Source organism: Sporothrix schenckii (genome assembly GCF_000961545.1).
Source record: "Sporothrix schenckii 1099-18 chromosome Unknown Cont49, whole genome shotgun sequence".
Lineage (NCBI taxonomy): Eukaryota > Fungi > Ascomycota > Sordariomycetes > Ophiostomatales > Ophiostomataceae > Sporothrix > Sporothrix schenckii.
In genome coordinates, this window is record NW_015971150.1 from 2,272,982 (window position 1) to 2,299,166 (window position 26,185).

Here is a 26,185-nt window from a genome sequence, read left to right on the forward strand (position 1 = left end):
CTTACATTTGGCTTAACCAGTGCCTGGTGACGTATGTTGGTCACAGGAGGGGCTGCTCGGTAGATCCGAATCTCATAGATCAAGGCCGCCAGAAGGGCACCAGAGAGATGAGCAGAAGGGCAATACCTCTTAGACAACTGGAGCTGGATGGCGACTGCTGCTGGACCCGGGCAAAGGGTTTTGACGCCCGTTGGACTTGACTATTTTCGTATTTGACAGGTCCCGCTCGTGATTTGGGAAGAGAAAGTATTCAATCTCGCGGATAGGAACAAGTTGATGATCCGATGCAACACGACCATATGAGAAAAAACATGGAGAAAATCTGCAGTTTACGGGATAGAAGGTCAGAATTGCCACAGGGTCCTCGTGTCAAGTTGGTTCGTATTTGTTTAAACTATTTTTATGTAACCAAAGGATAACCACAGTCGTGATTTTCGCGCTTGCAACAAAGCAGGAGACGGGAAATAGTGGGCAAAGGCTGAAGACCACTCTTGAATACGGAAGTGGCGGCCTTCCCGTTGTACGGAGTGCTCCGTGGCCGTTTTTCTGCGTAAAATTTCCGATTAAGAAAGAAAGAGAAATATTTTACTTCTTCGTAATAACCGGGCCTTTGACGTGAGAGTTTCCAATCGTTATGTGATGACACGGGTGTCTTGAAGCGCGTCGCGCAGAACTGACCGCTGGCATGACCACGACACAAAATTCAGCAGTCGTTGCCGTCGCAATACGTATGACAGGTTTGCAAAGTAGGAGCTAGACGGAGCTCTTTCAAGACACATTCTGTCGTCATAGAAAACGGGACAAGTGTCCCCAAAGCAAAAGATATACCGAAATAGGACCAAGGAGTATGTTGTAATTACACAAGTTGAATATAGCCTTATTTGATACTGAAACCGGTCCTGCGGTGGCCCATATTGAAGCGGCTCCCTCCGCGTGTGTTTCTACCCTGTTCATATTTGGGACTGGAACATGCACATGCATCTTTTCGCATCTATGCCTTTGCATCATACATCATGTTCGCAGCGTCCACACTGTCAATAACGGGGATGACCCCCGCGACACAAGGCCTGGCTGCCCCGTCAGGGACCACTGATGCCCATTCTCCAATGGCGGCTGGAGGGGCACATCAGGAACCTAAGATACCTGTAGCGCAATACATGCAAGTTGTATTCCGTATGTCGCAGAAAGAATACATGGAGCAAGGACGGAGCATAGAGCTTGGCGGCCCGCGATGGGGAACGGCCCAGAGAAAGGTGGCAGTTGATGGGTCGTGCTGGGTACATAGCATGTCACTGATTCAAGCTTTGCTGTCTTGATATATATGGCTATAGTGGGCGCTTGCAAAACTGCGATTGGCCCAAGGCCTGTTTCTCCCACAAACCACATAGTGCTTTATATTGCTGCCCGTGCTTCTGTAACGTCACCATTGTGGCCAGGAATCCTTTGCATATCAGGTTGTACAGGACCGTTGTCAGAGTTGTGGGGGACATACAGATATATTTGTCGATTTAAGGCCTTGGTTTTTGAACCGTTCTTGATGTTCTTAAGAAAACGTCGATTATATACCAATGCTCTCAAGCACGGCCTGGGTCTATTGGCGAGGCTTGTGTGTGGTCAAGGCATACGACCATAGCTGTAATAACTGAGAAATGCAGGCAAGCTGAAGGCATGCTGCACGGCGTAAGCAATACGACGCAGACAGAGAACGATACCAGCATTTAGACTGTGAGGCTCATCGGCCAGCACGGCATTGCGACCCAGATTCCAGGGGAGAACCCTCTGGCTGTAATAAAAGCGGAAGACCGGAGCAAAACACTAGACAAGAAACAACCTACCTTCCGCCGCGAAATCAACATCCTGCTGCATGCACGTACCTTGTACGAAGCAATTTTCTTTACGGGGCGTTGGTCCATTGGCCAGACTGATCCGCAGACACGAGGCAAACGTACGCGGCTGTGTCGCAATCTCGCACTCCTGTAATGAATGCGTCAACAACACGAGGCAGAGGAGCAAGATGAGGTAAACGGCACCTATGAGAGCCATCGAGAGACCAAGAAAGCTTGAGGTGACGGGAGAGTTGACCGAGGTCTGGTCGACGTTTTGTGGACCGTCACTCCCAGTAGCATCGAACTTGACAGCACTGATGTCATTTCTCATTTTGCTGTCGTCTTGAGGGGAAAAGGGGCACAACATTTGTTGATTTCGTTTCGCCCTGCAGTCCAAATATTAAACGAGGTTTCCGTGCGCCATGCCAAGACACATACAGTACGGATTCATATATATACTGTTTCAACGGCTTTTAACTGCGGCTGGAGTGGGGCACTAGTGACGAAGCAGTGGCTCTGGTTGGCCGACAAAAATAATAACCGACTATCCTTTTTCGGTTGCCGGGGCACTTCTTCGTAAAGCAGAGTAGCAACAGCACGACCTTGTATCGAAGGGTTGTCTTATGCCTGAGGAAAATGCCCATAAATACATTTAGGAATACGGAACCCGCTCCAGTGCGCAGACATTGAAAAAGCAGGAACCAGCCCGATACACACTAGTCTAGATCGAGTCACAGTGTGAACTCGAGCCAGGAAGGCACGGTTCGAGTTTGTTTGTGCGAGGAAGGCTCGACTTGGGATCTGCAGGCCATCATTGCAGCGTTCCTTAGGCTCAGGGGAAAGAATAACGGTAAACAGTAGCACGGGTGACGCCCCAACACAGACACGCAAATACACATAAATACACACAACAAACAATGAAAGTTAGCAAAGGAACAAAAGGCTTGATGAGCCAAAATCGCACAACAATACGGAACGCCAGGGGCGCGCTAGTGCTGGATGCTGCTACATTACGAGATTATTGTCCGGCAAAGAAAGCGCCCGACAAAGGGGGCACCTTCCGTGTTCTCAAATAGGTGGGCCACTTTAAAGGCAACACATTCCAGCGGCCCCAGGCGGTATCTTTTTAGGTGGCTCATTCTATAGACCCACCCACTTCTTTTGTTGTAGAGGACCCCCAAATCAGCTTGGAAGGAAGGGACAAGATCCTCAGGAGCAGAGCGCAAAGCATATTGTTCATGCCCATCGTTCTTACCTGGGTCGTTTTGCCCCCGGTCGTGCTTGCCTCTGCTGGCCAGTCCAGACCGCACGCCATACTCCGTAGCTATCCTCGTATGCATCTTGCCTTTCGTATCACATTGACTCGTTTTCTGCTCCTTTTTTGCTTCCTCGTAGTCTGTGTCTTCCACGCTGTATCGACCACTCATCTTGGCACACGCTGTGTCGGCCACAGTGCATCGCTCGTTCCACCCCCAGCTTCACGTTGTGTCTAGTGTATTCCTCTCGTTTCCGGCTCCCCAACACTCGCTACTGTCGTTTTGAGCATTGTTTTTTCAAATTTCGTTGTCTTCTATTTTTCTTTTCGGACAGGATTTCCTTCCGTCTGAACCTGATCGATCCCTCGAGTCTCGCCCTCTGAGTCGCCCGCTTGCTCGAGCACCTCACACACCGTCGCCTCTACTCCATACGCCTCACATTCAATCTCTTGCCGTGCCTCGCCGCGGATCCTCTGGGTTGTCCGCTTCAGAACATGTGTTGACCTTCCCAGAAAACATTCAAAACACCCGACGTCTGTTCTTTAGCAGCCCCGTATCCCCTTATCGAAATTTGCTGCTTGTTGTTGGCATGGCCGACTTACTTTCATCCTTCCACGACCAAGCATCTCTCTGTCATCGCTTTTAGCCCCAGCCCGTCCGCAACGTAAGCCCACAAGGAACACAAACAGCCGGCCCTGACCCTGTTTCTTGTTTGCTTGGTGGCGGTTCTCGAAACGGCCGTGCTCAGAGACATCACAGTTGCAGCGATATCCAAACACCTAGGAGAAAGAAAGGATCAAGGAAGGCCAGACTAGCCGACGACCAGGACATAAACACTATCAGGTGCTCTCGACCTGCCCAAAAAAAGCCGTTCTGATCGCCAGGCTGTGTTGTTCGATAAACCAGGCAGCTGACCATTCGCTGTCCACGTCCGGGTTGCATTTTCCCCAACTCACATTCGCTCACCCACAGCCTGCTGCCTTCTCTCCTTGACCACCACTTCACGCGAGGTGGTGCTTTAGCTGGTGTGTTTTGAAGCTCTGCTGCTGGTCGCCGGCGCGACGACACTGCAGTAGCGGGACTTTTCGATTGTCGACCTGCTTCCCCGCCCCTTCTCGACGATTCAACAATACTTTGGATCACCGTGTTCTCTGGCAAGCTCTTGCGCCCACGCATCGACGGCTTCGAAAACCAGAACTCAAAATTCGAAATCTTGAGAAAAAGACAGGCTACAGACGCGCCCGCTTTATCGATTTGCGCTGAAATCTATCCTCCTTCGCTACTCGTGTTGCTGCCCATTAGACGCTCCACTGCGCAATTGGGGTTTGCTTTTTGCAGCAGCGAATCGGCTTGGCGCTTGTCCGTGGTCTCCTGAGAAACACGCACACACGCGTGTGCGCTCACTGAGCGGAGAAGTAAGGTTGACCAGGGGCATTATCCACAAATAATACCGCCTACTGCCAGTCTGGTTGCTCTCCACGCCCGCAGCCCAATAGCAATTACTGCAGTAAGACAGTCCCTTTTCGTTTTTGCCTCCCCCCTCCGCCCGAAGTTACGGATTTGTTGTGCGCTCGCTCCTCTTTTCTTGGGCTCTCCTTTTTTCCTCCCATGTTCCCTCCAATGTCTATTTGTTCCCACCACTCTTTCGCCTGATCTACCTCGTTTCCCATACATTCGTTTTGCTTCGCTTTCTCTTTTTTTCTACCTACTTGCGTTACCTTTTTGGAATACGGTTTCTTGTTGTCGCTGTGTTTGGTTCGAGCCAGCGTGAGAGAGGGCCCCTTTTCTCTCGTTTCTCTCGTTTACTGGACCCGTTCACATCGTCTTCACTTTCGTTCTTGTCTTTCTTGTCTCATTCGTTTTCTACATTGTTTTGTCACTCCTCAAACGCAAACGCCTCGCCCGTCCCTTCGTCCTCCCTCTCCCTCCTCGACTCACTCAGATCTCGATAGCAAATCGCAGCTCCGAAAGGGTGAATAGCCCCCTCCCCCCCTTCTCGTACTACCTTTCTTACCTCGTCTCGTGACCATGGTCGTATGGCTTCAGTTTCTGATTTCTTGCGACAACTGCCATTCACATAATACGTCTTCGTTCACTATCGGAAGCTCGTCGCTGACCTCACTCTTATCACAGGGCCATGTCTCTCCCCGACCGACCTGGCGGCGGTCCGGCGTTTGACTCGCGGAATTCGTACCGCGAGTCACCCCAGCGACGTCGCCCGACAGATGTCGAGACTGGTGGCTATTATCCCGTCGACGGGCAACATCAACGTGGGGCATCAATAACCTCTTTTACCGAAACGGTCAGGGGTCCTAATGGAACAGCAGACAATCTACCTCTTACAAACGCCCCGGAGCACGTCGAGGCCGCAGCCAGAGACGCCCAGCCCTTTCAACGGAAACGAAGCCTGATTCGCCCCGAGCGGAACCGGATAGGCAAAGACCACCCCAACTACCACTACCGCAAACATGCCGCCAACATGAACACTATACCCTCATCGACGGGCAACGACCCTATTTTGGAAGACTTAGAGGGCGCCACCGATGTATCCGGCTCACGCATCGGCGATGCCGTTTCCGACACCTCGCAGACGCCTCGGCCGATTGGCCGGAGTCGCACGAACAGCGACGAGGTCGAAAAGAACCGCGAGCGGCGGCGCGCTTCCGGCCGCGGCAAGTCGACAAAGATTCGGAAAGACGGTACCCGCAACAAGAAAGCCGAGACAATTCGCCCACCGAGTTTGTGGAACGTGTACTGTGCAATTGTGACTTTCTGGTGCCCTGATGTCTTCTTAAGAAGCTGCTGCAAGAAGACTGCCAAAGAGCAGCAGCGTGCGTGGCGTGAAAAGATGGGCCTTATCAGCATCATCCTCATGATTATGGCGTTTGTTGGCTTTATCACCTTCGGCTTTAACCAGGCTGTTTGCGGAACTCCTGGCATCCGTCTGCGCGTCAACGAGGTATCTGGCGGGTACATGATCTTCCACGGTACGGCATACGACTTGAGTACCTCGCAGCATCCCCCCGCTGAAGGCATCCCCCGTGGTACCAACGTTCTCTTTGATTTGCCCGAAAAGCATAGCGGCCAAGACGGCAGTTTCCTGTTCCAGAATGTCAACGGCAAGTGCAAGGACGTCATCACGAGGGCGCCCAATTCTGATGTCCCCACGGACTCGAACAACAACCTGGCGTGGTACTTTCCCTGCACGACGTACAACCAGGACGGTTCAAGCGCTGTCAACCTCACCATCCCCTACTACCTAGGCTACGCTTGCCACACCACATTCAACGCCCGCAACACCTTTTATACTCAGCTGCACAGTACCGCCTCTGTCTACTTTACCTGGGAGGATATCAAGAACAGTTCGCGCAACCTGATTGTTTACTCGGGCAACGTTCTGGATCTCAACCTTCTGTACTGGTTCAACGAGACACAGGTTACTATCCCGAACCGCTTCAAGGAGCTCCGTGACACCACCACGTCGGCGAACCAGGCCATTCGTGGCCGTGATGTGACCCGCATGTTCCAGTCCTCTGGTGACAAGGCCTACGCCGAGTGCTTCGAGGACATCATCAAGGTCGGTACCGTGGACACAGACACCGTTGGTTGCATTGCCTCCAAGGTTGTTCTGTATGTGTCCCTGGTTCTCATTCTGTCTGTTGTCGTGTCTCGTTTTGTTTTGGCCATCTTTTTCCAGTGGTTCCTCAGCAAGGCCTACGCGGCGTCCAAGACGTCGCAGTCATCCGACCAGCGCAAGCGCAACAAGCAAATTGAAGATTGGAGCGACGACATCTACCGCGCTCCCATCCGGATGCCGGGTGATGTTGGAAGTAGTGTAGCTGGCGCTAGCTCTGACCGCAATAGCAAGCGCAGCAGCTTCCTGCCGACTACGTCTCGCTTTTCTGCTGTGTCGGCCGGCGACCGCAACTCCCGTATCCGCATGGCACCAACGACGATGGCCAGCCAGAGCTCGGGTGCCCAGCTACTTCACCCCAACTCCCTCTACCGCCAGGGCAACGACAGCCGCAGCAGCTTCCTTCGTGCAGGGTCTTACAACAACAACGTAAGTCCAACAGACGGCCCCGGTCCCGCGGGCTTTATTCATGAGGCCGTTGTACCGCAGCCGCCGTCGGACTGGATGCCGTTCGGTTTCCCTCTTGCACACACGATTTGCCTCGTCACCGCCTACTCGGAGGGTGAGCTTGGTATTCGCACGACTCTCGACTCGGTTGCTATGACGGACTACCCCAACAGCCACAAGGTTCTTCTTGTTGTCTGCGATGGTTTGATCAAGGGCAAGGGCGAATCGTACTCGACTCCGGATATTGTTCTGAACATGATGAAGGACTTGACCATTCCCAGGGATGAGGTTGAGGCGTTCTCGTATGTTGCTGTTGCCAGTGGTTCCAAGCGTCACAACATGGCCAAAATCTATGCTGGTTTCTACGATTACGGCGCCAAATCCAGCATCCCTCTCGACAAGCAGCAGCGTGTGCCGATGATGGTCGTTGTCAAGTGCGGCACGCCGGACGAGGAGTCCAAGTCCAAGCCCGGCAACCGTGGTAAGCGCGACAGTCAGATCATCCTGATGTCGTTCCTTCAAAAGGTTATGTTCGACGAGCGTATGACGGAGCTCGAGTACGAAATGTTCAACGGTTTATGGAAGGTGACGGGCATCTCTCCCGATTTCTACGAGGTCGTATTGATGGTCGACGCCGACACCAAGGTCTTCCCCGACAGTCTCACGCACATGGTCTCAGCCATGGTCAAGGATCCCGATATCATGGGCCTGTGTGGTGAGACCAAGATCGCCAACAAGCGTGCCAGCTGGGTGTCCGCCATCCAGGTGTTTGAGTATTTCATCTCGCATCATCTGTCCAAGTCCTTCGAGTCCGTTTTTGGTGGTGTCACCTGTTTGCCTGGTTGTTTCAGCATGTACCGCATCAAGGCTCCCAAGGGTGCTCAGAACTACTGGGTGCCGATTCTCGCCAATCCCGACGTTGTCGAGCACTACTCGGAGAACGTCGTTGACACGCTGCACAAGAAGAACCTTCTGCTCCTTGGCGAAGATCGCTACCTCACGACGCTGATGCTGCGGACCTTCCCCAAGCGGAAGCAGGTATTCGTGCCCCAGGCCGTGTGCAAGACCACGGTTCCTGAGTCGTTCATGGTGCTTCTGTCGCAGCGTCGTCGGTGGATCAACTCGACTATCCACAACCTGATGGAGCTAGTGTTGGTCAGAGACCTGTGCGGTACCTTCTGCTTCAGCATGCAGTTTTTCATCGGCGTTGAGCTGATCGGAACTCTTGTCCTCCCTGCCGCTATTGCCTTTACCTTCTACGTCAGTAAGTACAACCTATTTCGTTTAGTTTTCTTGGTTTCCTGCAGTCCAGTCCTTCCCGCCTTTCATGTACAGATCTGTCACTAACGAACCAAGTTATCATTTCCATCGTTCATCGCCCGCCACAAATCATCCCGCTTGTCCTTTTGGGTCTTATTCTGGGTTTGCCCGCTGTTCTTATTGTGGTCACCGCGCACCGGTGGTCGTACGTTCTGTGGATGTTGATCTACCTGATTTCGCTCCCGATATGGAATTTTGTCCTACCGACGTATGCTTTCTGGAAGTTTGACGACTTCTCGTGGGGTGAAACGCGCAAGACGGCTGGTGACAAGACGAAAAAGGCCGGTATTGAGTACGAGGGCGAGTTCGACAGCAGCAAGATCACCATGAAGCGGTGGGCCGAATTCGAGCGCGACCGGCGGACACGCAGCCAGTACTGGAGCTCGCGCGAAAACCTTGTCGGTGCTGGTGTGCCGAGCGGTACGTGGTCGATGCCGCCGCCGGGCCACCAGCAATTTGACGAGTACTACTCGGACGCATAAGTTCTATCGCACCTCTTGGTGCTGGTTCTTTTCTTTCTGATTTTGGCCCCATTACTGGTCGTGGCTCTTTTGATTTCTTGTACATCTCATATTGCCGGATTTTCTCACTACATTTGTTTGCATGCGTAGTCTGTTTCTTTTTCCTAGGTTCTGCTTCCTGTCTCTCACACTCTCTCTCTTTACGGTGGGTTTTCTCTGTTGTTGGTAAACCATTGGGCATCTGCTTTTATTTCTCTTTGTCTTTTTTTTTTTTTTTCTAGATCTCTCTCACACTATTTTATTTAATGACACACAACACACTTTACATATACATTTCATAGTTTAGGGGTTTGCAGAAAACTGGGTGTTTGCGCAGGGTTAATACATGGACGACACGTCTTTTACTTGTTCAAATGGCACTGCTTCACTGTGTTTCTGTTGTGTTCGACACGATCTGGTCGTTGCGACCAGGCTGTATTTCTCTATGGTTGTTTATGCTGGCACTTGCCGACAGTCTTGACTGCTGCGACCTGCTTGGCATCTAATTCTATCTTTTTTTATCCATGTATGAAATCCGTGAGCACCCATTTTCGATGGTCGACTCTAGTTCTGCAACGGGCTCGGCTCCTGGCTCGTAAAGTTGCCCGACAGCGAGGCCGACGCAACGCAGATGGTGCCGGCGCCCTGGCTCAGGCCTGTGTCGTCGGTGCTATTCGTCTTGGAGCACTGGAGGCCGCGGGGTACGAGGGACCCAGACGCCTCGAACTTTGTTCTGCTTTTGTTAGAAAACTGGCCGTGGCTTCGCATATTAAGAAAAGAAATAAAAATAAAATAAAGAAAAAAAACTGGAGACAGAATAGCTATGCTTACGCAGTCTGGCCGGGACATGTTGCCTCGATGGCGGTGATCTTGCCCTTTTGCCAGATGAACGAAACGGTGCGGTCGTCGCAGGCATATCGTGGGGTCAGGCTGGTGCCGGCGGTCAGCGACTGCGACGAGGCATTGTAGGAGCAGGGCGTCGTGATTTTGGTTCCGCTGTCGATGTAGAGGAAAGCCACGTAGGACTGGGACGTGTTGGCCGCCGGCGACCAGGTCGTAAGGTTGTTGAGGGTAAAGGTGGCTGGGTAGTAGCAAGTCGAGGATGACGAGGACGAGGACGGAGCAGAAGAATGAGGCGAAGAGGAAAACGCCGAGCCAGTGCCGGTCGGTGCGGCCACAGAGGCAGATGCCACCGGATCTGGGTTGCCCGCTCCAAAGAGGGCCAGCAGCTCGTCGGGGATGTCGTACTGGAGAAGTTGCAGGCCGTTGGCAGCTGTGGCCAGCAGAGAGAGGAGAGGGAGATGGGCGAGAAGCTGCATGGCTGAGGAGGTTGGTGATGGTGTTCCAAATTGGTGTTGCACTGGTTGAAGAATTGAAGAGAGCGATAAAAGGCAGGCCAGCTGTGCCAAGATAAATTGCTAGATGCTTTAAAACAGTCTGGAACCAGGCTAGACTGAGATGAGAGAGAAAATAACAAACATAGATTGGAGATTAAAGAAGGAAGATGGAACAAAATGATTGGGAAGAGTGTGGATAGGAAGATACGAACGAATAGAGAAAGCAAAGCAGGACCTTAAGAACAAAACAAAAGGGGCGTACGACGTGCAAAGAAACAGATCAATTGGAAGGGAAAATTACTGGGCAAAGTAGAGAGAAAAACAAGGATGTAGTTCAGCAACGACGGCGATTTTCTCTCCTTCCCTTTGTCAACTTGTGTTGTCCGTTTGTACCTGCCTTGCCTCGCTTGCCCAAGGAACGCGGTCTTTCCCAATCAAGTATTTCTGTTCTACTTACAACAGCCGCTGGCGCTCAGGACCCCTTGCGCCAAGAGCTTTGTTGCCCCTGACCAGTGGTTAACGGCGCCGTTTGTGTATGTCTTGGGTCCGTTCCTTGGTCCACTCATCCTATCGCACTGCCAACAAACTGCGGCTCGGCCGACAATTGCACAACACATGGGCGACGCACATACTGTGTACTCCGTACAGCGTACAAGAGACGGGCGTCCGGTAATACAACAGAAACATAGCGCAGAAGACGGAAAGAGTCACTGGATCCGGCTTCACCAAAGTCCAAAATACCTTTCCCGGAGCAATACATCGCCAAAGGGCAAATCCGTCCCTCGAAAGGGACCCGCGCTTGCCTAAAATACTTCCTCTCCCTCGCACTGGCACGCAAGATTGTGACCACCGGCCGATCGCTACTGGCCCCAGCCTTGGAATTGCCATAAAGCACGGGGCTCTCACTGTAAACATCCAACCTGGACAAAAAGAGTGGCTCAAGCCCCGCCGTTAACCCAGTTGTCTAGCACTTTTTTCTGGTTATTGTTTGTTTCATGTTTCCCGCTTTCAGCACTGCCATCGCACCGCCTTTGGACAGAGTGCAGCGCACTGTGATTACGTCGTATCCATTCTCGGAAGGTATGCGATATGGGGCGAATTAATCACATGAAAACAACAGCGGCGATAGCTAATAAAAGGCACAGAGGCTATATTACTCTGCATTTTGCCATACGACCGGTTAAGAAGCGAGAGGAAACGGCCCTGTTGGTCTCTCGTGGCACGGCGCGCGCGCGACCAACGGCTGCAAAACGACTTGGCAACTAACAACAACTCGTGTTGAAGACGTGCATAAGGGAAAGCCTGTCCTACGGCACCCTCCTCGCGCGAATGAGATCCCCAAAGATCCTCAGGGGAGCGTTGCACCTGTTGGGGGCTCGGGAGGTATCCATATGTCTCCGGTGATGCTCGCCCTTCCCCGCTTGTTTTGGGTCGTCTTTGCCAGAATGGCACGACGTCGAGCCCCAAATCATCCAGGATGCCATGAACACAGTCTCGACAGAGACAAAATACGGAGTAATAAGTATGTCATACATCAGAAACAAACAAACATCGAGGCAGTCATATGCATGCACGGTTCCGGGGCTCAGAAGCGATGTGCCAGGGTCCATGGTCGTATTGGCAGCCGTTGTGGACGGTGACATGTCGAAATGCAGACCTCGTCCATGCACAGTGCCGATAGTACAGTGTTCTTTTAGAGTTCATAACACATATTTGACTACCGAAGTACAACGGACCATGACTAAGCCTATTGCACCGCCATACTAGCCGCCACACTACCTGCCACAGCAGCACGTGCACCCCAAAATATCGAGGGCTTCTCGAATTTGCTCAAGACAAAAGTGCACGTGACGTACAAATATTCCGAAATCCTGGACATATTTTTCCGGCCAAAGCCCAAGCGGTGCACCATAAGTTTTTCCGAACAAATAGAGGATCCACGCATCCAAAAATCCACTAGTTTTTTTTTCCCACACGCTGGGCGAGGAAAAAAGCTGCATATTGCTTTTCGCTCTCGTTTTGGCCCTTTCTCTCTTCCCCCATCGACAACCGACGAAACGACAACCACAATCGTCTCGACCAACCCCCGAAGACACGATCACAATGGCAAAGGAAGCCGCCCCCAGAACCGGCCTGGCCGTCGGCATCAACAAGGGCCACGTATGTTTGATCCCCGATTATCCCAAAGGAAGACAGAGGCCGTCAATGGCGTCGGACGACAGGACGACAGCGACAACGACGACAATGGGCGATGGACAATGCAGGGACGTGATGGGCGCGTTGAGAATTTATTGAAGCGCGTTGAGGGATACCAGCTGCCATGTTTTGTATTCGCACCGGATATCCTCCTGCGAGTCAAGCTGAAGCATTGTGCATGCACTGGACACGATCTGCATTTTCCGTCGACCATTGACCGTTGAACGTCATCTATCGACCGTCTGTCTGGCGACCATCAGACCTGGAACATCCCACGGGAACCACGATACAAGACTCCGAGAAACACAGAGGCTAACCTCCCGCTTAGAAAACCACCCCCCGCGTTGTCAAGCCCCGTGTGTCCCGCACCAAGGGCCACCTGAGCAAGCGCACCGCTTTCGTCCGCGACATCGTCAAGGAGGTTGCTGGCCTCGCTCCCTACGAGCGCCGTGTTATTGAGCTGCTGCGCAACAGCAAGGACAAGCGCGCACGCAAGCTGGCAAAGAAGCGGGTGAGTAGTCGACAGGCCCAAAAAAATATACCCTCGACTATTGTGTCAACTACAGACTAACATGCAACCAGCTCGGTACCTTCGGCCGTGCCAAGAGAAAGGTGGACGAGCTCACCCGGGTGATCGCCGAGTCGCGCAGACATTAAACGGAAACCCAAAGATAAACGAATTTGCGCGGGTTGATGATTTCCATGTTCCTGGGTGATAAGGCTGAGGAGAGAGAGGAGGCATCTGGAGAGGGAGCAGTGACAACATGAAAACACAAGGCGAAACGCAATACCCGAGGACCACCTAACACTCGGCTTGCTCAACGGGGCAAATGGGAAACGAGGATTTTAGGAGTCGAAAAGCACCACACACGACGCTCCCCAAAGCGGTGGCTGAGGAAGGATCCGGGGAAACGAGACAAAAGGGACCGCAGAATCAAACAACATCGACAATCCAAACCGGGTGGACGATAGAGGGAGAGTTTGCGGTTTTCTCGTTTTTCTTCTCCTTCTACATTGCTTCCACAGCCTTCTTGTTTTAGCTTTTCAGCGTCCTCGCAGTCTGTCACACAACCCCGCCAACCTCTTCTTTTGAGTCCTTTTATTACTTTTTTATTCTTGCTCTTGGGTCGGCATTTCGGTTGGCGTCAACACAAAATCAAATCTACAAAAAATAAGAAAATTCATACAACAGTACATTCCCTTAGTGAATTGCAAATGTCTTTGTATTGGGGGTAATACAGATGTAAAACTGGTGCCCATTTATAAAGACACAACATCATGCTAAGTGTATTATGAAAAGGTGATTGTCTCTCCGGCGGCCGCCCTACTTCTTTGCTAGCCGCAGGAACTTGGACATCTTGTTGATGGCCTCGTTCTTGTCGGGCCGCTTACTGTCGCCGCCTGTCTTTGACGATGACGGCTTGGCTTCCTCGTCCTCGTTCTCGTCCTCGTCGGTTGCCGTAGGCGGGATCACAATGTCCCGTGCCAGCGCCGCCACTTCCGGCCGTACATACGGTTGGCCGGCTGGCGGTGCGGGAACATCCGCTCCGCGCCGGAAATTGACCACAATACCGCCCCGCATGCCATAACCGCGGACCAGGTCGTCTTTGGCGCTGCCGGAGCGGTCGAGAATCACGTCTCGTGACATGGGCGGTGACAGCAGAAACGCATCGTCTTTGATGGCCGGGTGAAGCACACCACGGACGGCAGCGTGAAGGGTGGCGCCCGTCGCACCGTTGGCAAACGACCACATGACTGTGTGGCCGTCCGGGAAACGGATGCGGACGTCAATACGGTCCACGGCCGCCGCTTTGGCCTCACGCTCACGCGCCTCCTCCTCGAGCTCCTCGTCCGACTTGAGCCGCTTGTTCCGCCCGGCCTCTTCAAGCTGCTTCTGATGCGCCTTCATTTGTGCTATGGACGGTGCAAAGACCGACTCGGGCTCTTTGGCCCAGCGCAGTGACGCTGCCGCAGGCATGCCAGCCGTGGCCTTGGGTGGTGACCAGACCTGGACCGGTTGCAGATGCGACGCTAGCTGAGAGGCGCTGTCCACGTCCATGGGCTCTGCAGCTGCCGGCGCTGGCCCTGGAGCTGGCGGTGCCTCCGGCGCCTCGGTTTCTGGTGAACTCTCCGCTGGTGCTGCTTTTTCTGTAGCACTACTAGTCGGCGCCAGTTCTGGTGCGGCCAGAGCTTGTGCGGGAACAGGCGCAACCACAGCCGCCTGGCCGGTAGCGACGTCTACGTCTGTCTTCTCCAGTTGGGTTTGCACCGCCTCCATGGCCTCTTGCAGCGTCATATCCGAGGTTCGGAACTCGAGCACAATCAACTGGCTGCCCGTGTCGATGCCAACCTGTGACAGCGTCTTGCGGAAGTCGGCAAGTGAGGACAGCACACGGCCGCAAAACTTGAGCACCGGCGTCTCCCAGTAGAGCTGCCCCGAGCCGCTGCCCACCACCGCCGCCGTCGTCGACCCCGTTGTCGCGGACCCCGTGTGACTTGTCCGCGGCACGCCCCGTGCTGTGATGTTCAGCCCCTTTTGCTTCGCACCATCAGCCTCCTCCAGGTGCCGTAGAAGCTTCCACAGCGGCGTGTCGCTTCGCACCTTGGCTGACACACGGTTGTAGGGGAAGCCGAGGGCCGCTTCCGACGGCGGCAGGCGGAGAGCGACGGTAACGGCCGTTGGCGTCTTGGACTTGACCACCAGCTCGAGCTTGGCGCCCTGAGTAAGGCCGACCGCGCGGACAGGGTCTGTCAGGTTGATCGGCTTGTTATTATGCTTTAACAAGTAGTTCTCGGCATTGAGCTTGAGCTTTGTGCAAGCTTCCTCGAGCACGTCCATCATGTACCCGCCGGCCGGGGCCTTGACATTGGCGCGGCGCAAGTCGGTCGATATGACGATGAACGAGGTCGCCATGGTCGACTGCGATCGTAGAAAGATCCTTTTCAAGGGGGTAGGAGTGCGGCCGAAACGTAAAGCCCAAAAGATCAAAAAATAAGAAAACAAAAAAGTCGGAGATATATCGTTTGCGTAGGCCCCAGTTGTGAAGTACTGGCGATAGCGGGGAACCTGTCAAAGAAAAAGGAGCTGGCTAGCTAAAACAGCTTCCTGGATGTGGGCATAGGCATGGCCAAATCGTTTATAAGTTCAAGATACCTGTCAACTCTTCCAACAGGTATATTGTGGTGGAAAAGGGCAAATATCCGACTTGTGATGTAAGTATTGCAGAAGACTAGGGAACTGCACAGAAAGCGGAACGTAGGCAATTGGAGGGGCCATCTCACTAAGTGCAGGAAAGAGCTCTCCTGCCGTAAGTAGTTTACTAATAAGCTTAGGGGTGGTGCCTGCCTCCACGCGCCACGCGCCACGCCGCCACTGGCACAGCAGGCAGGCAAATACGCGCGGACCAACCACAACGGGGCGGGCAGTTCCAGGCCCAGGCTGGCCAGCAACTCCACCAACCAATCTAGGTCACGTTTTCCAGCCGCGCCAGCTACATGATTGCCTTCGTTTTGGCTGTGCTGTTTCGTGAAACTCCAAACTCTCCAATCCCATCACGACCATCACGACCACACCTCATCCAGCCCACATTGGCATCTCGTCGAACGACTGCATCACCACGGACACCTGCAAATCTCGCCCATATTTCTACGCATTCGTCGCATTGCATCTTTGCAAGAAGTAGATCCGCCAACCTCCCCTCCGGAAGCCGCCCTTTAAGCTACATCGTCTTCGCTCGGCGTCTCCTCTCTCCTCCATTTTTCTCGAAACGCAGGAGCCGGCTGCTTCTGTCGATTCGTCCTTCTCTCCGACAATATGGTAAGAGTTTTGGGAGACTACATTCCAGCATGCGTGGCCGACTGGGCCTGTCTACAAATATGAAGCTAACCGTGCCTTTCTTCTATAGTCTTCTCCCTTCTCAATAAGTACGCATTTTCCAACGTCGCTGAACGATGACGTATTGTCCTAGACACGTTGCATAACGCTGTCTACACCAAACCGCGCGGATTCACAGATGCTAACGTAGTCCTCTCCCCACAGACGGCGGCGCGTGTGTCGCCATGGTTGGCAAGGACTGTGTCGCAATCGCCTGCGATCTCCGCCTAGGCATGCAGGCTCTCACCGTCTCCAACAACTTCCCCAAGATCTTCCAGTACGGCGACCACGTCTTCCTGGGCCTGACGGGCCTCGCCACCGATGTCAGCACCGTCTCCGACCTCTTCCGCTACAAAGTCAACCTGTACCGCCTGCGCGAAGAGCGCCACATTGCGCCCAAGACGTTTGCCAACCTCGTCTCTTCGTCGCTGTACGAGAAACGCTTCGGCCCCTACTTTGTCAGCCCCGTCGTTGCCGGCCTTGAGCCCAAGACGGGCCAGCCGTTTATCTGCGGCTTCGACAGCATCGGCTGCATTGATTTTGCCAAGGACTTTATCGTGTCGGGTACGGCGAGTGAGCAGCTGTTTGGCACATGCGAGAGCCTGTGGGAGCCCAACTTGGGGCCGGAGGACCTGTTTGAGACCATCTCCCAGGCGCTGCTCAACGCCGTGGACCGCGATGCGCTGTCCGGCTGGGGCGCGCACGTGTACATTATCGAGAAGGACAAGGTGACCAAGCGGTTGCTCAAGGGACGGCAAGACTAGAGGGGAAAGGGGTGACGAGAAATGAGGGCAACGGAGTGTGTAAGACAGATAGATCAAAGAGCGAGGTAAATACGAGTTCCTCGTATCTTTCAGTATCTGCACTCTTGGAGGGTCCTCAGTGTAAGATACCATTCGTCTTTTAATGGATGGTCCAAAATATGTCGTCCATCCATCCGTGCGGTGCATTGCAATAAAACATGTAATCTACGATAAAAGAAAAAGCGATGTGAGTTCGCCAAGGTCGTTGCAAGTGGAGAGTACGACCATGGCTTCGCCTGGCTAACTTAAATGTGAACGGAGTCTCTTAACAATTTTTTTTTTTTTAAAATATTTTGGCCGCGGCTTGTTCCTATCTATGAGCCACCCCCAACGCTGGAAATAGTTCCACATTGTGAAATACAAGTTCCTCCGAATGTATACCAAATAACCTGAGATGCAAGTGGTATTTAGGTTATTTGGTGTTTCTTCATTTTCGTCCCCATTTTCGAAATGATGTCTATATGTCTATCACAGGTCGATATTCATCCGAGCTTGATGAATCCCGTGTTCTCTGCACCATAGGCCAGGCAATTTTGCCTTCTTTTAAGAATGCGCATCCTCGCCAATTTTCTTTGAGAGACGTGAGGCAAGATGCGTAGATACCTGCTCCCCATTAGTTCTGCTTCTTCGCCGTGGTGACCTTGGTGACCTCCGTGGACGGAGCATCGACAAAGAAAAGGCGCTCCAAGAACTTGAGCACCTCGTCGATGAGCACCACCGGCGCACTGAGGACCAGAACCGCCTTCCACTCGTTCCAGTTGAGCGGCAGGATCGAGAAGAGCGTCTGCAGGAACGGAATGTACAGCAGGGCAAAGTGCAGCGCCATCGACAGCGAGATAGCGTAGACCAGGATCATGTTCTTCCACAGCGGCAGCGTCAGGAGTGACTCACTCGACGACAGCGCGTTGATGGCGTTGAACATCTCAATAACGACCAGAATTGACAACGACACGGTCGACGCGGCTTTGGCGCGGTCGTCGGCGAACATGGCGCAGCCAATATCAGAGAAGTCGGCTGAACAGCGGTGGAAGTGCGACAGCTGCCAGAAGCTAATCTGAGGGCCCTCAGCATTGTACATAAACCACCATGCATAGCCGGCGACGGTGGCCAGGCCGACGTACGTGCCAATGACGAGGTACCGGAAGAAGAGCCAGCCACTGATCAGGGCTTCGTCCCGCTTGCGGGGCGGGCGGCGCATAATGTCATGGTCAGGCGGGTTGAAAGAGAGCGCCGTGGCCGGGAGACCGTCGGTGACCAAGTTGACCCACAGCAGCTGCACTGGGATCAGAGCCTCGGGCATGCCCAGGGCAGCCGTCAGGAAGATGGACACGACCTCACCAATATTGGAGGAGATCAGGTAACGGATGAACTGCTGCGTGTTGTTGTAGATGGACCGGCCTTCTTCAATAGCAGACTCAATGGTGGCAAAGTTGTTGTCGGCCAAGACCATGTCGGCGGCCAGCTTCGACACATCCGTGCCAGAACCCATGGCGACACCAATGTCGGCCTTCTTCAGCGCAGGGGCATCGTTGACACCATCTCCAGTCATCGCCACGACCTCGCCGAGCTGCTGGAGCAGGTCGACTAGGCGGGACTTGTGCGTGGGCTCGACACGGGAGAACAACGAAGCGGTCTTGGCGGCCTCAAGCTGCTCGCTCGGGCTCAGGTTGTCAAACTCGCGGCCTGTGTAGCTCTTGCCCGTCACATCCTCGTCGGCGCCAAAGACGCCGATCTGGCGACAGATGCTCTCGGCGGTGTTGCGGTTGTCGCCCGTGATCACAATAACGCGGATGCCAGCTTCTTTGCAGAGACGGATGGACTCGGGGACCTCCGGACGGGGCGGGTCGAGCATGCCAACGAGACCGACGAGCGTCATCTTCTGCTCAAGCTGAGCGTATTCCGAGGTCGTCGTCGCCGAGTGAGTGAGCGCGTGGCCGGAAACATCATCGACAGTGGCCAGAGCAATGACACGAAGACCATCGTTGCCGTAGTCGACAACCTCACGCAGCAGCAGATCAACCAGGTCGCGGGTCAGCGGCACCTTCTTGCCGTCGGCGCCCACCAAAGTGTGCGAGCACCGCTCAATGATCGACTCGGGGGCGCCCTTGACCAAAAGCTTCTCGGCATCGCCGTCCTGGACAAGGACAGACATGCTCTTGCGGTCGCGGGAGAACTCGTAGGTGGCAAGGCGAGGCAGTTTCTCCTCATAGTAGGCGCTGGCGTGGTGAACAAGGTCGCGGGGCTTGGCGTTGGCGGGGGCAACGGGACCGATCTTCTCAGCCAAGACCCGCAGTGCACCCTCGGTGGGCTCGCCGATGTTAGTGAAGGTGTTTGAGAGCGAGTCGTAGGCAAGGCGGGCATCGTTGCAAAGCGCAGCGACCTCAGCCAACTGGCGGACGGTGGACGAGGACTCGGACAAGTTGGCCACGGCCTTGCCACGGGAGGTTTTGATGTTGCCACGAGGCGTGAAGGTGGTCCCCTCGACGGTCAGCTCCTCCAGATCCTTGCCGTCCTCGCGGATGTAGACAATCTTGTTCACGCTCATCTGGTTGGTGGTCAGGGTGCCCGTCTTGTCAGAGCAGATAACGCTGCAGCTGCCGAGAGTCTCGACAGACGGCAGGCTGCGGACAACGGCGTTCTTGGCGGCCATCTTGCGCGTGCCCAGAGCCAGGCAAGTGGTGATGACAACAGCCAGGCCCTCGGGAATAGCCGCGACGCCAAGCGACACGGCAATCTTAAGGTAGTAGATAGCACCCTTGGTCCAGTTGCCGTGGCTCGGATCGCCAAAGTTGGGGATGTTGATAAGCCAGACGAGAATGCAGATGACGGTGATGACCTTGGCAAGAGAGTCGCCAAAATCGTTGAGCTTCTGCTTGAGCGGGGTCGGCTCGGAGATCTGAGCGGTTATGCTCTCGTGAATATCGCCAATGGCAGTGTTGGAACCGGTCAGAACGACAACGGCGGTCGCGCGGCCCGTGACCACGGTGGTGCCAGAAAAGAGCATGTTGACCTGATCCTGCTTGACGGCCTTGTCGTCCTTGACGATAGCGGCGCTGTCCTTGTTGACACTTTCGCTCTCGCCGGTCAGGATGGCCTGGTCGACAGCGAAGCTGTTGCTCTCGACATGGACCAGACGGCAGTCGGCAGGGATGCGGCTGCCAACAGAGACGGAGACGATATCGCCGGGAACCAGTTCGTCGGCCTTGATGCGGGCAACGGTGCCGTTGTTGCGGATGACGTTGGCCTCGTTGGCCGAGTACTCCTGGAGCGCTGCAATGGCCTTCTCGGCGCTGCTCTCCTGCGAGACACCGACGACGGCATTCAGAATCAAGATGGTGAGGATGACGGCTGGGTCCACAAAGGCACTCCAGCCACCCTCGTCCTCAAACAAGGCGAGCACAAACGACACGACGGCTGAGCCCAGCAGGATAATGACCAACTGGTCCTTGAACTGCTCGAGAATGAGCTCCCATAGCGGAGTAGGCGGCTCCTCGGCGATGGCTATGGGCGAGGTTAGCATCTTACTCCGCAAAACAACATCTTAGAAACAATCCTGGCTCTCCCGGTCCAATATATACGTACAATTACTGCCGTGCTTGGCCCGCTTCTCGCGGACCTGGGCGTCCGTCAGTCCGAGAGCGCCGTCAACGCCAAGCTTGGCGAGGACCTGCTCAGTCGACAAGATAAAGGCGTTCTCCATGGCGAAGAGGGTCAGGTCCAGGACCTCAACAACGCAATGTGAGTCAGCACTGAAGTCGATGGGAGTCTCGAAAACTTTGGAGATATGCCAGGTGCTATGCAGAATCTGACAAGGTCGAAGACTGTGCCAGCAGCTCTAATGTAGCTACGCCCCGACTGGAGACTGTAGAGAGGGGGCAAAAAAAGATCGGACACGGCGTGGAGGATGCAAGGGAGGGACAAAAGGAGTAAGAAGTGGGAGACAAGGCTGGCTTGCAGGGTCGGCAAAGACGTGCTTGCAGTCTCCGCTGGAATGGTAAATGTCCGTCAGAACGAGGCGTCCGTTTGATAGCGGTCCAGGGACCAATTGCGTGAACGCAGGCCTGTCGAGCACTGGATGATGCAAGGAACAGACCAGGGCAGCAAAAGGATCGCGGCGGACGATGACGAAGGCAGCAGAGCAGCAGCAGAGAAACAAAAAGAAAAAGAAGAAAAAAGACAGAAAAAGAAAGGGAAAAGGTAGTCGGAAAGACAGAAAGTGAGAGGCTGGAATAAGCCAGGCTAAGGCACTGGTGGAAAATCACGGCTAGAGAAAACTTCCTATTCCAATGGCTCCTGTCCGCGGAGGAAACGTGTTCGGCGGCGGCAATGGGTGTGGTGCGGGAGTTTGTCCATTTATTGTAGTCAAAAAGTGAGGTTCCAACATCGCCCAGAATTCCCCTGAACAAGCGACGTGTCTTTTAGGCCGAGCGGATAGGCGCTTTTTAGAGAGATACTACAAATACGGCGCCTGTAGAAAAGGGAAGGCGCCGCCGTGCATTTTTGCCATTGCCAGGCACCCAGCTGGCTAGCGTCCCTAGTTTCAAACAGCAAGCACGTTTAAACTACCAGGCGAGGCAGGTACGACCCTGTTGCAACGCCACGGCCGGTCACTGTCCGTCCACCAACCAATCCAAAGCCTACTTCTCACTAGCTCCTTCCTCCGTATCGGGCTGCCCATGTTTCCGTTAGATGCTCGGCACTCTTCCGTACTTTCCGCCTGCTGAGTATTCTGCCACCCAAACAAGGCCCGTTGCCTGCCGTTCTTGCCTGGCCTGCATACGAAGGAATTTGCCTGCAAGCACTTGCTGTCGGTAACTTAAAAGATTTAGAGAACAACAGGGAAGGAAGAGCCTCCAACACGTCTCTCATGCCCCACTTGCAGCCACCATTACACAACCCAACAAGCGTCACTAGGCAGGAGCCTCCCGGTCAGTATGGCTGGCCAGGCCCAACTAGGGCTACAAAGTACTCTTTATAGTGGGCCACGTCGCCTGTCAGGCCTCTAACCAGCAATCAATAATCGTGCACCTGTTTGATCCGCGCTGAATTGAGCCTCAAATCAAGAGGTCACATGGCGAAGAAACAACACTGCCGGACAAAGCTCGGACAAGATGGTCGCCACTGAGACCACGGTGTCTATTATACAGATGACCGACGAACAACGGCTGACAAACTGCTCGGACAAAACGAATGAACAGTGGATGGTGAGAAGCAAGAAAAATAGAAGACAGAAATAGGTAAAAAACAAATATTAAAACTACAGCGGAAACAGTGTCGTGAAATAAATCAGCTTCCTCTTTGGTGGAACGCATCTTTGGTATGGTGCGCAATGTGATACGAGACAACTAACGCAGCAAAGTGCTTGAACCGAGCGTACTGGTAATGTTCTTGAACTTGGTATCATTTCTGTCTTATGCCAGCCGGCTTATATCCATCGTCTCAAAATAATGCGGCCGAAACCAGACCGGGCACCCGCAAGCATATGTCTTGTACTATCATCTGACGACAGTTTGTCCGACTGTCCGCATCGATCCTACATGCTTTCAACAAGCAACCATTGGCCGAAACGTAGTGCTCATCGTCGGATGTGAGTCAGATCCGAGCCTCTCTGCTCACAGCCCGGCCAGCACGCTCTGTACACCCACGCTGCTGGCGTCTTCGCGGCGTTGCACGAATGCCTTGAAGTCGGCCTTCTGCAGCTTCTTGCCGCTGACGCCCGTGCCCGCCGCCGTGGTCAGGTTGCGCGAGCGCTCGCGCAGAGCCTCGGGGCCAATGATAAACAGGTAGCCCACCTCGGTGAGGACCTCGATCGTGGCCTCACCATCGCGGCTGAGCGGCCAGGCTTTCAAAGTCGACACGTACTTGGCAATGTCCTTGGTGACCATCAGGCCGCCCGTGGCGTTGACGGCAAACTTCTTAAAGTGCTCAAATAGGAGCCGGAACAGCGCCATGGCCAGCTCACTGCTAAACATGTCGAGGTTGCGCCCATCGATGGACTGCGTCGCCAGCGAGGCCACCTTGTCGAGGAATGTGCAGATGGCGAGGCATGTCGGCGTCTGCAGCGTGTCCACAAGGCTCTCCAAATCGTTATCGCGCGGCCGAAAGTCGGTCCGCTTTTGTGTGGCCAGCGTCTTGGACACCGAGTTGACGACCACGTCCACCGTCGTCTTGAGAATGCTGTTGGTCTTCTTCTCGATGGAGTCGATGCCCACGCGCGTCTGCGCCTCCATGTTGCGACGCACTGTTGGGTTCGAGTCGGCCAGCCGGATAAGCACCGTCTGGATGAAGCGCGCCATGATGCTCGTAATTGTCACGGCAGGCCGCACCGACGGCAGATAACTCAGGTCGGGCTCCGTCTTGACGTTTTCCTGCGACGTCGCCACGTCCAGCGCAGCGTCGAGTGCCGTCTCCACGTACACGCGGCCCATGGCCATCATCAGCAGGCCCAGCAGCACGTTGACGTCCTTGGGCGTCTCAGCGGCGCTGCCCAGCTCCAACGTCCGGCGCACGCTCTCGGCCAGCCATTTCATCATGCGCTTGGCGCTGGCTGTGCTGAGCACGCCGTCGTCGTCGGAGACCTCAATTTCGTTCTTCTTGTCCGTGTCCTGGATGCCAGCGACGCGCAGCATCATGGCCTTCTGGGTGGGCGTCAGGTCGGACGACTCCAGTCGCTCCATATAGGCGTCCTTGGCCGAGGCCAGCAGCTGCGTGCCCTGCTGGGCAATCTTGCCCATGAAGCCCGCGCGCGTAGCCTTGGGTCGCCGCGAGTGATACAGCGTAAACTTGAAGAGCAGCGAGTTGTACATCTCCTCCAAGCTCCTCCGCTCCTTTTCAATGTAGGAGCTGCCCACCAAGTACGGGACAAACAGCTCCTCGACCTGCTGGTCCAGAGTCTGCGCAATCTGGCTGGAGCAGGGCTCTGGGTGCTCGGTCAGGCCGTGGGTCTTGAGGTCTTCCACAAGCGCGCCGATGTAGCTCCGCGACGCGTGCAGGGACCGGAGATAAGCAAGCATAGAGACGGTGCTCGCTTTCTCGAGCACCATTTCCAGGCGCTGCTGGATGGACTGCTGGAAGACACGTTGGATGAACTTGATCAGAACCGTCTCGTAGTAGGGGAAGGCCCGCTTGATGATAAACGACTCCTCCTGCATGATGATGCGGACTTCGTCAATCAAAGACTGCAGACTCGGCTCAACACCTGGTGGGTCGGCGTCAGGGTCGGCCAACTGGTTCCATGTCTCGCCGTCGGTCGTGACCTCGTCCGTCAGGAGCTGGTCCCTGTCAATGAAGAACTGGTGCTGGTTGACAAACGCGGCGATGACGCTAGTGCCGCCGTTGAAGTCGTGCAGCACCTTGGCGCACTCTAGCATATCGTCAAAGTTCTGCCGCCGGTAGCTGTTGTTGAACTGCTTCAACAGATCTTGCTCCAATGTCTCCGAGAATTTTTCGAGAGCCTCGCGTGTATTGTGTGTTTGGCCACCGCCGCTGCCGCTGCCCGCACCGTTCGTTCCACTGCCGTTTGTCAAACTGCTCGTTCCGTTTGTGCCATTGACTCCGTTTGTGCCGTTGGCCCCACGCCCGCCTTTCGTCTCGGCCCACGATGCCGGGTCCAGCCGCTGGCTGATGCGCATCAGCTGCCTTGAAATCACGGCACAGCGCACTTTGTTCTCAGCACCACCCTGCCGCTGGATATCTTCGAGCGGTGTCAACTGCCCCGTCTCGCTCAGCTCTGTCCAGCACTGCACGAGGAAGGTGGCGTCCAGCGCGCGCCTCCGCTTGCGGTCCAGCTCCTCGAGCTTCTCGCCAATCTGCACGGCAATGTTGCCACCGCCCGTGTCCGGCCCCTGTCGGCTACCCCGCTCGGTCGACCCATTTTCTGCTTCTCCAGGGTTGTTCAGGCTCAGGTCCAGCGCCTCAAACTGCGCCATGGACTGGTCGAGCTTGCTGCCGAGGGTGTCGAGGGTCTGGTCGTGTTGGATCTCTGCGCGGCGCACCTGCGACAAAATGTCTGACTCTTTTTCCTGGAGCTCTTCGGACAGGGAACCGAGTTGGGAGAGTGCATCTAGTAGCAGCGAAAGAGGCAGACTGTTAGCTCGCGACTCCCACCTTCACCCAGCAGCAATCCCAGCGCATGCTTGCGATGGCACATTGTAGCGCAACTTACTCTCAAACGTCCGGATCAACGGTTTCGGGTCGAATGCCTGCTGTGCCGCCGCCCCAGACCGGCGATTGGACGGTACGGCCGTCTCGGCCAACGTGTCGACAAAATCGCGGACAATAAAGTCCTTACTAGAGAAGTCGTCGAGGGTGAAGCTGGGCCCTTTGGGAAAGAGGGCCCTTGAAGCGGCCGACGAAACACGCTCCATTGTATCTCCGTTGCAGACAGCGTCGACGGGAGGAGGGCGGGAATATGAGTAAGGCCTGTTATACTGCGTTTAACGGTGAAAGGAGGCGGCCAAAATTGAGGGGAATGGAGGTTGCTGATGGGCCGCAGCCTCGCATCGCCCAGCTATCCGATCCAAGCGGCAGATGTGGTGGTGCGTTGGATGCTGTGGTCGTCAATATCGTTTGTCCTATGTCGATTGTGCCGTCGGTGCTACAGAGTGACGGTGGAGGAAAGGTGTTGAGTTGGGGCGGCTCTGGTGGCCATCTTGGAAGGGAGCAACATCGCGGATCGACAGCTTGCCCGCTGGATGGCGCTGGATGTTAGCGTGGCGCGTGGCTGCAGTCGTAACACCGCTGGAGCAATAAGTCGTAGTCACTGTGGCTTAGTTGTGGGTGTCCTCGAGGGGCGCTGTTGGGGGAAAGACAGCGTTGTGATTGGACCGCCGAGTTAGCAACAGGGAAGGGACGCCCCAGCCTAGGCCCCCCCCAAACCACATGCTTGAACCAAGCCAAAGTGCGCGAATCTTACGAAGGTGCGAGGCAATACGAAAACCTGGCCTGTTGGACCTTCCCTTTCGCGAAAGCTACCAGCTACAATCCAGGAAAC

At 54.6% G+C, this 26,185-nt stretch overlaps 10 protein-coding genes across 10 annotated transcripts; 3 read left to right on the top strand and 7 right to left on the bottom strand.

Moving 5' to 3' along the window:
- Nucleotides 1–1,614: 1,614 nt before the first annotated feature.
- SPSK_05613 (uncharacterized protein) lies at nucleotides 1,615–2,157 on the bottom strand (the record flags this gene model as incomplete). Its single annotated transcript, XM_016732355.1, has 3 exons — nucleotides 1,615–1,815; nucleotides 1,875–1,921; nucleotides 1,950–2,157. The coding sequence occupies 3 exons, from the start codon at nucleotides 2,155–2,157 to the stop codon at nucleotides 1,615–1,617; spliced, it is 456 nt and encodes a 151-aa protein (XP_016583257.1).
- Nucleotides 2,158–2,836: 679 nt separating this feature from the next.
- On the bottom strand, nucleotides 2,837–3,253 carry SPSK_05662 (uncharacterized protein; the record flags this gene model as incomplete). Its single annotated transcript, XM_016732403.1, has 1 exon — nucleotides 2,837–3,253. The coding sequence occupies one exon, from the start codon at nucleotides 3,251–3,253 to the stop codon at nucleotides 2,837–2,839; it is 417 nt and encodes a 138-aa protein (XP_016583258.1).
- A 1,966-nt stretch (nucleotides 3,254–5,219) lies between these two features.
- Nucleotides 5,220–8,965, top strand: SPSK_04841 (chitin synthase; the record flags this gene model as incomplete). Its single annotated transcript, XM_016731603.1, has 2 exons — nucleotides 5,220–8,427; nucleotides 8,499–8,965. 2 exons carry the CDS (start codon nucleotides 5,220–5,222, stop codon nucleotides 8,963–8,965), a joined length of 3,675 nt encoding a protein of 1,224 aa, XP_016583259.1.
- A 582-nt stretch (nucleotides 8,966–9,547) lies between these two features.
- On the bottom strand, nucleotides 9,548–10,302 carry SPSK_05543 (uncharacterized protein; the record flags this gene model as incomplete). Its single annotated transcript, XM_016732286.1, has 2 exons — nucleotides 9,548–9,716; nucleotides 9,815–10,302. The coding sequence occupies 2 exons, from the start codon at nucleotides 10,300–10,302 to the stop codon at nucleotides 9,548–9,550; spliced, it is 657 nt and encodes a 218-aa protein (XP_016583260.1).
- A 1,325-nt stretch (nucleotides 10,303–11,627) lies between these two features.
- Nucleotides 11,628–11,963, bottom strand: SPSK_05703 (uncharacterized protein; the record flags this gene model as incomplete). The annotated part of the gene is made up of 1 exon (XM_016732443.1): nucleotides 11,628–11,963. The coding sequence occupies one exon, from the start codon at nucleotides 11,961–11,963 to the stop codon at nucleotides 11,628–11,630; it is 336 nt and encodes a 111-aa protein (XP_016583261.1).
- Nucleotides 11,964–12,423: 460 nt separating this feature from the next.
- On the top strand, nucleotides 12,424–13,173 carry SPSK_05546 (uncharacterized protein; the record flags this gene model as incomplete). The annotated part of the gene is made up of 4 exons (XM_016732289.1): nucleotides 12,424–12,480; nucleotides 12,513–12,674; nucleotides 12,845–13,027; nucleotides 13,099–13,173. The coding sequence occupies 4 exons, from the start codon at nucleotides 12,424–12,426 to the stop codon at nucleotides 13,171–13,173; spliced, it is 477 nt and encodes a 158-aa protein (XP_016583262.1).
- Nucleotides 13,174–13,840: 667 nt separating this feature from the next.
- On the bottom strand, nucleotides 13,841–15,430 carry SPSK_05205 (tether containing UBX domain for GLUT4; the record flags this gene model as incomplete). The annotated part of the gene is made up of 1 exon (XM_016731955.1): nucleotides 13,841–15,430. The coding sequence occupies one exon, from the start codon at nucleotides 15,428–15,430 to the stop codon at nucleotides 13,841–13,843; it is 1,590 nt and encodes a 529-aa protein (XP_016583263.1).
- A 1,145-nt stretch (nucleotides 15,431–16,575) lies between these two features.
- Nucleotides 16,576–17,154, top strand: SPSK_05598 (20S proteasome subunit beta 3; the record flags this gene model as incomplete). Its single annotated transcript, XM_016732341.1, has 1 exon — nucleotides 16,576–17,154. The coding sequence occupies one exon, from the start codon at nucleotides 16,576–16,578 to the stop codon at nucleotides 17,152–17,154; it is 579 nt and encodes a 192-aa protein (XP_016583264.1).
- Nucleotides 17,155–17,806: 652 nt separating this feature from the next.
- SPSK_04906 (Ca2+ transporting ATPase, sarcoplasmic/endoplasmic reticulum) lies at nucleotides 17,807–20,893 on the bottom strand (the record flags this gene model as incomplete). The annotated part of the gene is made up of 2 exons (XM_016731666.1): nucleotides 17,807–20,694; nucleotides 20,776–20,893. The coding sequence occupies 2 exons, from the start codon at nucleotides 20,891–20,893 to the stop codon at nucleotides 17,807–17,809; spliced, it is 3,006 nt and encodes a 1,001-aa protein (XP_016583265.1).
- Nucleotides 20,894–22,805: 1,912 nt separating this feature from the next.
- SPSK_04940 (exocyst subunit SEC10) lies at nucleotides 22,806–25,559 on the bottom strand (the record flags this gene model as incomplete). Its single annotated transcript, XM_016731699.1, has 2 exons — nucleotides 22,806–25,255; nucleotides 25,358–25,559. The coding sequence occupies 2 exons, from the start codon at nucleotides 25,557–25,559 to the stop codon at nucleotides 22,806–22,808; spliced, it is 2,652 nt and encodes an 883-aa protein (XP_016583266.1).
- Nucleotides 25,560–26,185: the final 626 nt, after the last annotated feature.